Source organism: Hyperolius riggenbachi, chromosome 4 (genome assembly GCF_040937935.1).
Source record: "Hyperolius riggenbachi isolate aHypRig1 chromosome 4, aHypRig1.pri, whole genome shotgun sequence".
Taxonomy (NCBI): domain Eukaryota; kingdom Metazoa; phylum Chordata; class Amphibia; order Anura; family Hyperoliidae; genus Hyperolius; species Hyperolius riggenbachi.
This window is the reverse complement of record NC_090649.1, coordinates 429,083,916-429,096,121: the sequence shown is the minus strand read 5'-3', so window position 1 is coordinate 429,096,121 and position 12,206 is coordinate 429,083,916. Positions and strand designations below refer to the sequence as shown.

The 12,206-nt window shown below is 43.2% G+C and overlaps 1 protein-coding gene across 8 annotated transcripts in view; it reads right to left on the bottom strand.

Moving 5' to 3' along the window:
- The window catches only part of TASP1 (taspase 1), a 214,560-nt gene that overhangs the window by 26,368 nt on the left and 175,986 nt on the right, over positions 1 to 12,206 (bottom strand). For all 8 annotated transcript variants that reach the window (XM_068232469.1, XM_068232474.1, XM_068232466.1 and 5 more), the window contains 2 exons: positions 3,544 to 3,654; positions 3,386 to 3,459 (listed from right to left, as the gene is read on the bottom strand). In XM_068232469.1, coding sequence (XP_068088570.1) covers positions 3,386 to 3,459; positions 3,544 to 3,654 — 185 coding nt within the window. The remainder of the gene's footprint in view (positions 1 to 3,385; positions 3,460 to 3,543; positions 3,655 to 12,206) is intronic.

Here is a 12,206-nt window from a genome sequence, read left to right as displayed (position 1 = left end):
AGTTTGAAAGTAGCAATTTTAGCATTAGTGCATTGAGTACCTACCACTTTCCACAGACAGATTGTACTAGGTGGCTGCGCTGAGATACACTGAGCTCTCCAAATGCTGTTACTTTAAAAGTCTTAAAGAGCCCACACACTGGCAGGTGGGGCAGAAGATTCGAGTATCAGATAGATATCTCGGTGAATCTGATCAGAGAGGAATCTATTGCACCATGTAATGTGTTCCCTATCGGCATGCTGAACCGATCAAAATGACAATGGGGTGGCCACTTTCGATTGGCGGCATCGATATCCCGCAGATATGATCAAAATGAAGCACCTTTATTTATCACAGGGAGCTTCTGCCTGCAAACTAAACCGAGAGAAAGCTCTACATTTGGGAAAAGAGCAGTGTTGTGCTCATGTTGTGCTCAGAGACTGAACGGAATGCTACGCTGATATGCAAAGTGGCTGATTCCAGTAGTAGCTGCTGTGGTTTGGCAGCTTGTGATTTTCACAAAGGCATTTTTTTTGGGTCAAAAGCAGGTAGGATTACTATATAGGCAATAACGAGCTGGGGGCAAAAGGATTTAATAGTATGTTATACCTAACTGCTCATCCAGTGAATACAGACGTTCAAATTTTGCATTTACTAAAATAAACTAGTGATGGTCATGTCTAGGAGAACTCATGGAGAAGCATGTGATCAGTTTGGATAGGTGATAGATACAGTGGGATGCGAAAGTTTGGGAAACCTTGTTAATTGTCATGATTTTCCTGTAAAAATCGTTGGTTGTTACGATAAACAAGTCAGATAAATATAGGAGGCACACACAGTGTGCTACTGCAACTACTTGTTCTACTGCAATGAGCACAGTTGTGCCTTTGAGAGCCTTATCAGCCCTATGGTCTTGGTTAGATGCGCGACCATTTTCACTTTCTTTTGTTTAAATATGAGTAATTAATTCTTTCCTTTGGGTTGGGTTGTGGTTGTGGGCGGTGTCCCCAGGTAGTGAGAGAGCCTGGGGCACCGCCCACACCACACCCCTTCCCCTTTATATGGCCTGCTGCTCTAGAGACTATGCTGCTAGCATGTTCCCATATCGCTGGGTGATTTTAAACATAGCTTAGGGTGGGGACCCCGAGAGAAGGCTGCATGAGCCGTCCCTACTGTTGAACTGATGTCTCTTTCAATAAGAGAAGGGTAAGGACCCTTAATAAGTTAATAATGTTAATGCATACGTTTGCTTCCATTATTTGTATTGTGAGATGCATTAGTTCTAATGCACCTGTTCTACTGCAATGAGCACAGTTGTGCCTTTGAGAGGCTTATCAGCCCTATGCAATGTCAGGTGCATCTTGGCTAGATGCGCAACCATTTTCACTTTCTTTTGTTTAAATAGGAGGCACGCACAGCGATATTTGAGAAGTGAAATGAAGTTTATTGGATTTACAGAAAGTGCGTAATAATTGTTTAAATAAAATTAGGCAGGTGCATAAATGTCATTTTATGGATTCCAAAACCTTTATAACTAATTATTGGAACTCAAATTGGCTTGGTAAGCTCAGTGACTCCTGACCTACATACACAGGTAAACCCAATTATAAGAATGAGCATTTAAGGGGGTCTGTTGTAAGTTTCTCTCCTCTTTTAATTTATCTCTGGAGAGTAGCAACATGGGGGTCTCAAAAGAACTCTCAAATGACCTGAAGGTAAACATTGTTCACCATCATGGTTTTGGGGAAGGATACAGAAAGCTGTCTGTTTCCACAGTTAGGAACATATTGAGGAAATAGAAGTACACAGGCTCAGTTCAAGTTAAGGCTCGAAGTGGCAGACCAATAAAAATCTCGGACAGACAGAAGCGACGAATGGTGACAACAGTCAGAGTCAACCCACAGACCAGCACCAAAGACCTACAACATCATCTTGCTGCAAATGGAGTCACTGTGCATCGTTCAATCATTTGGCGCACTTTACACAAGGAGATGCTGTATGCGAGAGTGATGCAGAGGAAGCCTTTTCTCTGCCCACAGCAAAAACAGAGCCGCTTCAGGTATGCTAAAGCACATTTGGACAAGCCAGCTTCATTTTGGAATAAGGTGCTGTGGACTGATAAAACTAAAATTGAGTTATTTGGGCATAACAAGGGGCGATATGCATGAAGGAAAAACAACACAGCACTCCAAAAAAAAACACCTGCTGCCTACAGTAAAATATGGTGGTGGTTCAATCATGCTGTGGGGTTGTGTGGCCAGCGCAGGGACTGGGAATCTTGTCAAAGTTGAGGGATGCATGGATTCCACTCAGTATCAGCAGATTCTGGAGACCAATGTCCAGGAATCAGTGACAGAGCTGAAGCTGCTCCGGGGCTGGATCTTTCAACAAGACAACAACCCTAAACACTGCTCAAAATCCACTAAGGCATTAATGCAGAGGAACTAGTACAATGTTCTGGAATGGCCATCTCAGTCCCCAGACCTGAATATAACTGAAAATCTGTGGTGTGAGTTAAAGAGAGCTGCCCATGCTCAGAGGCCCTCAAACCTGAATTAGCTAGAAATGTTTTGTAAAGAGAAATGGTCCAAAATACCTTCAACCAGAATCCAGACTCTCATTGGAACCTACTTGAAGCATTTAGAGGCTTTAATTTTTGCAAAAGGAGGATCTACTAAATATTGATTTCATTTATTTTTTTTGTGATGCCCAAATTTATGCACCTGCCTAATTTTGTTTAAACAATTATTGCACACTTTCTGTAAAGCCAATTAACTTAATTTCACTTTTCAAATATCACTGTGTGTTTCCTATCCTATACAATAAAACCTAACTGTTCCTGCGTCATCCATCTTCTCTGTCTGTCCGTGGCTTTTTTGTACTGCGCATGTGTGCAGTACAGACATCTGTTGGGACGGGAGGTCGGGCCAGGGAGAAGGGCGGGGGCGGTTGCACTGACTGGCGGCGGGGGCGGCGCGGTAATATCACTACCTAGATCCTGTTTTTAAACGGGCTAAGGTAGACTAGTATGATATATTTAACTGACATTTTTTATCGTAACAACCAATGATTTATAGAGGAAAATCATGACGGTTAACAAGGTTGCCCAAACTTTGGCATCCCATTGTATGTAAGGCTCTGATTTGCTATTCATGAGCATGTGCTAAAGCAGGATGCGATCACAGCAAATCAGCTGATCAAACAAATCACATGCTTCTCCATGAATTCTCCTAGACATTGACCATCACTATTAGAAATTGTCCACAGTTTGCAGGTGTTATTTCCTTTGAAATAAAAACAAGATAAACTGCAGAAGTACTGTTTGCTAAAACTAATGTTGTCTATAGAGCTGGCCTGGAGAGAATGATTTAATTGCACTTTAAAGGACACAAAATACTTGACAAACCTTGGCTTTGCCATCCTCTGCGGACATGTACCCCACGCACATACTCTCTGTTGTATGACTCCACAGGAACTCCACTGCACGGGAAAGCAAGAATGAGAACATGCAGACAGAATGAGAGTACAAAACAAAGTGTAATGAAATCAGCATGCTCATTTTACCCAGCAGAGCCTGTTTATCCTCCGCAGAGTCCAGCTTTGAGGAGCACCTGCATGATCGAAGCACAATGACCCCACCAAGGATGCTGTCTTCATTAGCCAGGAATGGTGAGCCTGAAAGAAAGATATAATGTAATAAACTGGAAGTTTTAGCACAAACACGTCACATCTCTTATTCAATATAAACAAGTCAATTTATAAACTAAATTAATATGGCCCATATGCAATTAACTTTTTCTCCCGAGGTTTCTCCTAGGAAATTATTTTTCAACTTTTAAAAATAACTTTTCAGCGCTTTACAACTTTAAAAAAGTACCATAAAGTAGGTAAAAAGTACTATAAAATTATTTTGAGTATTTTCTCACTTGCTGGTGGTTTAAAAGGCATTTTTGTTGGAGCATAAATAAACGAAGTATAGATCATTTAGGTATGATAAGCAGTGATAAAGTTATGGTCAAATGAATGGAAGGAGCGCTGAAATGTAAAAATGGCTCTCGGCAGTAAGAGTAAAATAGCCTGTGGGGTGAAGTGGTTAAAAGAGGTGCTACAGACTAGACACATGGTTGGCTGTGCTAAGAGTTTCATAAAATATACTGGACATTACAAGATTTGCTGTTCTAGAGATGCATGGGTTTATATAATCAATGCTATCACAATTTGGCCCATGTTGAAGTCGTTCAGATCCTTATGATTGCCCATTTTTCCTGCTACTTGCACATCACTTTTAAAGTGTACCCTAGGTGACATGTGACATGACCAGCTAAACATGTTTATGTACAGTGCCAAATGTTTTAATAACTAGGCTGTTTTTTTTCTTTTTCTGCCTGAAAGAGTTAACTTTAGGCAAGCAAGGGACAGTTTCTCTCTTGTGGGACCCTTGTTGGATTAAAGCGTAACCCTTACTGATAAAGAAATATAGCCATAATATCTAAAAGAACGAACTCATTTTTAGGAGTAGGAGGATAAATACAATTGTTTATCTCACCAGTTTAAGTTCACCTCGGGTTCACTTTGTTATTATTATTGTTATTATTATTGAATGATGATAAAGTGAACCCGAGGTGAACATAAAATGGTGAGATAAACAATTGTATTTATCCTCCTATTACTAAAAAGGAGTTTGCTCTTTAAGAACTGCTCACTTGCTGCCTAAAATATTTCCTACCCTTTAACGAATGTCATTGGAGGAAACTGTGTTTTTCACTAAACTTTAATTTTCCCTTAAAAGGCACGTGTAGTGTGAGGAATACGGAGGCTGCAATCTTCATTCCCTTATAAACAATGCCAGTTGCCTGGCTGGCATGCTGAGCTTTTGGCTTTAGTTATTTGAGTCACACACCTGCAACAAGCATGCATCCAGTGGAGTCAGACCAGAGTCAAAGCATCTGATCTTCATGCTCCTTCTGGGCCAGTGTCAGTACAAAAGCCAGGAAACTGGAAACTGGCATGTATGCATGTTGGATTAGTTTGGCTCTGTAATATTAACAAGCTGACACATCATTGAGGTTCTAGAGGTGTGTTTAGCTATCGGGGACAAAAAAAAGAGATGATTTGCATATTCAGCAGTGATGCATTCTGGGACACCTCAGAGGTCAGTCCAACCTGAGTAATTGCAAATACACGGTTTGGCATAGCATCTTAGTAAGGAGGCTTTTTGGTCTCTATCATCCCCTTATACACTCCTATGACTTCTGGTTCACCATGAGCTTGCTGGGGTAATCTATAATTATTATTATTATATTATTATACAATGATACAAGGATGACAGACAAAACAAGGTTATACAACATAGAGCAAAGTTATACATGTAAATTGTACAAAATACATGATCATGCCATATGGGCTGGTTAGGCAGGCCCAGTAATACAAGTACAGGCTGTCATAGGACATGAGCACATGATCCTGTAGATTACACTAGGGAAAGGAGGACCCTGCCAGAGGCTTACAATCTAAAGGGTGGGGTGGAAACACTAGGTGGGGCAGTGAAATATTCAGTAGAGAGTTACTGTGTGGTAGGAGGTGGGTAGGCCATCATAAAGAGGTAGGTTTTGAGGGCTTGCTTGAATGTGTTGAAAGAGGGTGCAAGTCTGATGGGTGGTGGAAGGGCGCTCCAGAGGGTGGGGGCGGCTCTTGAGAAATCCTGCAGGCGGGCATGGGAGTGGGTATAATTGTTTAAAAGGCAACGAACATGGCAGCCTCCATATACCTCTGACTTCAGGTCAAAGGTAAAGGGTAGCAATAGCGATCTCTACATCCCTCTCGCCCCTGTAGCCATTAGTACACGTGAGAGTTTGATCACTGTCAGCATAACATACAATCACTTTGTCAGCATATGCTTCCATTTCACTCCACTAATCTCACTCGAAGACAAGGGGTTAACCCCCACACTGATCTGCGATAATAATCTCACGTGTAGCTGAGCCCTGAAAACGTCTTTATAGATGTGATCCTTCTGGCTTCACAATTTCGCTCTAAATGGGGCACTGGTGGAGTCAGTTAAAAGTCATTTTCCTAAACTGCGCCAGCTGTGTATCAAGTAGAGGGAGAAAGCACAGAACAATCAGAGAGCGCCTTTGCCAAGAATCAAAGGAATGATTAGGCTTGCTGCAATTTAGTAAATAAAATTCCCAGAAATATGGACTAATGCATAGAATGTTCGGGGGCTTACAGTTCATGTGAAATAAGAGAAGAGGGGAAATGATGAATGGGGCTGTTGCATGATGTGGATAGTATTAATCCGGGCACAAAGACATCACTATTCTCCCTGCGCTGAATTGTGCAGCAGGTGATTACCCTGACAAATATATTCAGCGCATTGTTCCTTACAAAGCTCGTCATAGCATGAAACAAGATCAAAGGAGCAATGTTGTGAATCTAACAGCGGCCAGCAGAGAGAGAGGTAAATGTGACAGCGCTAGGCTCCTCCTTTACAGGGGATGATGTACTTCCCAAGATAAAATGAGAGAGAAAGGAGTCTGAGCAGGGGAGCTGGAGGTCAGAGCAGAGAGGAGTCTGAGGAGCATCATGGGGGTAAAGATGCACTAAATGTCACAGGAACAACTATTACAACAGATCGGTGTAAGCTGCAACTTCAAAGAGGAACTTTACAATATATTGCTTAATGAATAATCGCAAATACCTTCTGTTTTAAGAAGGTAAACTTCTGTTTTCCATAGCATTTAGTAATAGGGCTTTTTGGAGCACTGTAGCCTCTTACACACTCCTAGGAGTTCTGGTTTACCATGAGCTTGCTGTGTACTGTGTAAGGGCCTATTTCCACTAGTTCTGCGTCAGTTTTTCTGCATCCAGATTTCAGGATGTGGCTATTTAGCGCCTGTTTCCACTACACGCAGATTCTGGATGCAGAAAAACTGACTCCAATGAATGCCTATGGACCTGTTTCCACTAAGCGCGATTTCCAGATTTCTGCATCATGCATTGTTTCCCATACAATGACCATGTTAGTGGAAACAGGCCCATAGGCATTCATTAGAGTCATTCTGCGTTCAGAATCTGCGTGTAGTGGAAACAGGCCCCAACGTTGGGAGTTTCAGGTCCTACCCCATAGAGCCATACTAATCCATGACCTGCACTGATGAGGATCAACCAATCGAAACAGTCTGTATGCATGTTGGATTACTTTGGCTCTGTAATATTTGCAGGCTGATGCATCTTTGCATTCCAGCGGTTCTGGAGGTGTATCTAGCTATCAGGGACATCAAAAAGATGATTTGCATATTCAGCAGTAATGCATTGTGGGAGACATCATATGCTTACTCCAACTGGAACAATCGCAAATACCTTCTGTTTTCAGAAGGCAAACTTCTGTTTGGGATAACATTTTAGTAAGGAAGCTTTTTGGTCTCTTTCAGTGCCTTGCATACTCCTAGGACTTCTGGTTCACCATGAGCTTGCTGGGCAATCTGTTACTTAGTAAATAAAACAGCTTGTTTTTACATGTTCACTATTATTTCATCAATGTTTGCCCATTGTAAAATCTTATCTCTTCCCCAAATCACCCTCTTAAAGGATACCCGAAGTGACATGTCACATGATGAGATAGCCATACGTATGTACAGTGCCTAGCACACATATAACTATGCTGTGTTTCCTTTTTTTCTTTTCCTCTCTGAAAGAGTTAAATATCAAGTATGTAAGTGGCTGACTCAGTCAGGAAGTGACTACAATGTGACCCTCAGTGATAAGGAATTCCAACTATAAAACACTTTCCTAGCAGAAAATGGCTTCTGATAGCAGGAAAGAGAAAAAAAGGGGAGTTTCTTATCAGTGAGGGTCAGACTGTAGTCACTTCCTGTCTGAGTCAGGACTGAGTCAGCCACTTACATACCTGATATTTAACTCTTTCAGGCAGAGAAAGAAAAAAAGGAACACTGCATAGTTATTTGTGAGCTTGACACATGTCAATCTCATCATGTCACTTCGGGTATCCTTTAAGGTTCAGTTCATACTGAAAAAAGCAATCACCAAGCAATTGGTGATTTTTGCAATGCAATTTTTAAAGGAATGTGCATTTTTCCTTCAAGCTGAATCGCTCTGGAAAATGCTATATGCAGCAAGATTGTGATTTATAACAAATCGCAGCTCTACTGTGGTGGTACCCTCATAATGTGACACTCAACTAGTGCATTTCGATAGCTGACAACCACATCATAATTGCCCTGTGAACCAGCCCTAAATAGCAGTGGAATCAGGGCTGGATTTACCATAAGGCACTGTAGGCACGTGCCTACAGGCGCACGATGATGGAAAGGTGGCTCACTCCCCTCCCCAAGTGCCTCCCTACCCTCCTTCCCTATGCAGAATCCTGATGAGAGTGTAAATGATAGGTTACTCACCCTGCACTCGGCATTCCATGGCCGAGATCTCCCTTCAGTCCGGGGCCCCTGAAGCTACGTAATACTTGGGGGCACCACTAGCTACTTAATATTGAGGTTACCTCTGGCTGCCTAATAAGAGGCACCTGTAGCTACCTATGACGGGCAAGAGAAGTAAGGTAGAAGTGACAGCTGGGACAGCCAGCACACCTGCGGTGCGGTTTGGCCGGGGATTGTGGGTTTATGCAGGGTGAAGACGAAGGCGCCAGAACATCTGTGCCTATAGGCTCCTGTGAGGTAAATCCGGGCCTGAGTGGAATGTTTCTGTCATGTCGTTGCATCCCCCCCCCCACTTCCCCTGTGAAGTGAGCAGTTGCTTGACATGATCACCCAGAGTGCTCTGGTAGAAAGGCTGCGTGACATCATAGTCTAGGGTAAAAATGAATTAGAGAGTGGAGTTATATACCAATATACAGCAATACAGTCGGTTGCAAAAGTATTCGGCCCCCTTGAAGTTTTCCACATTTTGTCACATTACTGACACAAACATGCATCAAATTTCTTGGAATTCCACGTGAAAGACCAATACAAAGTGGTGTACATGTGAGAAGTGGATCGAAAATCATACATCATTCCAAACATTTTTTACAAATAAATAACTGCAAAGTGGGGGTGCGTAATTATTCGGCCCCCTGAGTCAATACACCTTTTGCTGCAATTACATCTGCCAGTCTTTTAGGCTATGTCTCTACCAGCTTTGCACATCTAGAGAATGAAATCCTTGCCCATTCTTCTTTGCAAAACAGCTCCAGCTCAGTCAGATTAGATGGACAGCATTTGTGAACAGCAGTTTTCAGATGTTGCCACAGATTCTCGATTGGATTTAGATCTGGACTTTGACTGGGCCATTCTAACACATAGATATGTTTTGTTTTAAACCATTCCATTGTTACCCTGGCTTTATGTTTAGGGTCATTGTCCTGCTTGAAGGTGAACCTCCGCCCCAGTCTCAAGTCTTTTGCAGTGTTCAAGAGGTTTTCTTCCAAGTTTGCCCTGTATTTGGCTCCATCCATCTTCCCATCAACTCTAACCAGCTTCCCTGTCCCTGCTGAAGAGATGCACCCCCCAAGCATGATGCTGCCACCACCATATTTGACAGTGGGGATGGTGTCTTCTGAGCGATGTGCAGTGTTAGTTTTCTGCCACACATAGCGTTTTGCATTTTGGCCAAAAAGTTCCATTTTGGTCTCATCTGACCAGAGCACCTTCTTCCACATGGTTGCTGTGTCCCCACATGGCTTGTGGCAAACTGCAAACGGGACTTCTTAAGCTTTCTGTTAACAATGCCTTTCTTCTTGCCACTCTTCCATAAAGGCCAACTTTGTACAGTGCATGGCTAATAGTTGTCCTATGGACAGAGTCTCCCACCTGAGCTGTAGATCTCTGCAACTTGTCCAGAGTCACCATGGGCCTCTTGACTGCATTTCTGATCAGCGCTCTCCTTGTTCGGCCTGTGAGTTTAGGTGGACGGCCTTGTCTTGGTAGGTTTACAGTTGTGCCATACTCCTTCCATTTCCAAATGATCGCTTGAACAGTGCTCCGTGGGATGTTCAAGGCTTTGGAAATCTTTTTGTAGCCCAAGCCTGCTTTAAATTTCTCAATAACTTGATCCCTGACCTGTCTTGTGTGTTCTTTGGACTTTACGGTGTTGTTGCTCCCAATATATACTCTTAGACAACCTCTGAGGCCCTCACAGAGCAGCTGTATTTGTACTGACATTAGATTACACACAGGTGAACTCTATTTAGTCATAAGCACTCATCAGGCAATGTCTATAGGCAACTGACTGCACTCAGATCAAAGGGGGGCGAATAATTACGCACACACCACGTTGCAGTTATCTATTTGTAAAAAATGTTTGAAATCATGTATGATTTTCGTTCTACTTCTCACGTGTACAGCACTTTGTGTTGGTCTTTCATGTGGAATTCCAATAAAATTGATTCATGTTTCTGGCTGTAATATGACAAAATGCGGAAAACTTCAAGGGGGCCGAATACTTTTGCAACCCACTGTATATCCATATAAGAAGCATTTCTGATGATGAAATCTGGATATTTCGCGTAAAAATGGGCATCCTGAATAATTTATTCCATGTTGCTTTAGGATTATGAGTCCTCAAGGGCTTGAAAAGATAAGTATGTCTTTTCTTTTCATCTTCTTGAATTACAACATAGAATTCAGTAGAACATCTGACTGCTATCAAAACATGGATGAATCCAGGGCAAAATGTTGTCAGGTACTTACTGTTTTACATTTCTTTAGGTTAAATGTCAAGGAAATAATCTGTACAGAGGAAGGGTGTCTGGAGAAACCTCGATGTGTATGCAAACGTAATCGTATTTTAATCCAACTAAGGTACTATAAAATCTTTACTTGAAAGAAAACTTGAGGAGGGCATTTCACAATATTAAAGTTTTATGGCATCACTTTGACGCATCAAAAGGATTATTTTTTTCTTCTTCTTTGGTCTATTAGAGGTCTAAACTTTATGAGCAATCCGGCTTTATTATTATCTGCGCTATTCGTGTCACTGATCTATTTTATATTAAAAAATCAAAGCCAAGTTTTAATCTTCCAGGAACATATTGCAGCCAGCGATGCCCCAGTGACATGCTTGTGGAGAGAGATCAATGGCCCGATGAGAGCAAGCATGGGCTAGAGGTCTAGACATGGAATGCAGTGAATGCAACATGGCTTGCAAATGACATTTTTGGACACATGGGGCTCGATTCACTAACCGGCCCTAAAGCCCTATCACTTAGTGGGCGCAAACCATGGCACTAAGTAGTTTGCGCCCACACATCACTCTCAGTCCCGCTCACTGCGCGCGCAAGTGTGCCTGTATTAGTGAGCGGTGCGACGATAACATTGCACCCGCTTCCCCTTAAACGAACAGTGCATCGGGTGCCCACGAAGCGGCGCATCAATGCGCCGATTCGAGGGCACCCGATGCGCCGTTATCGACGCACTGATACAGGCGCACCCATACTGCGCGCACTGAGAGGGGCTGTGCGCGAAGTAGCTCTGCGCGGCCATTAGTGCGCCCAGAGCTACTTAAGGGGCACTAACGGCTTTTCACAGAGGCACTAACAGTTAGCTCCGCTTTGTGAATCAAGCCCATGATGTCTTTTGCAAGTGACCTTTTTCAAAAAAAAAGAAAAAAAAGGGAAAAAAAAAACAGGCAACTACATAAATGATACCAGAGCCGAAAAATATAGGAGAAACGGGGGCAGCTGGCTCCCCCTCGTTTCTGCCCCTCCGATGCTGCTATATGCCCTCTGGTACCCTCTCCTGGGTCACCGATGTCGGGCATCACTGCGCCTGTGCTGGCCTGCCTGTGCACGCCCCACAGACAGCGCGCAACTGCTGCCGGGAGTGCTCTGCGCATGCACGTGACGTAATCGTGAGGTCACGCGCTGAGTGCTCCCAGCTGCGGCCGGTGTTGTGGGACAAGCGCAGCCAGGCCAGTGCAGGTGCAGTGATGCCTGACTTCGGGGACCTGGAAAAGGGTGCTGTAGGGCAATTAGCAGCATTGGAGGGGCAGAAAGGAGAATGGGGGAGCGGTGGGCCTCAGGAAATCTCACCATACATGCCAGCTGACCCCCGTTTCTCCTATATTTTTTGCCTTTGGTATCCTATAAGGACAGCATGCACATGCTCTCAGAGGCATAACTAGGGGGGGAGCAGCCCCTGCAACTGCAGGGGAGCCCAGAGGTGTGGGAGAGCCCATCTATTAATCTTCCCTATCTCTGATACTCCAGAAAACAA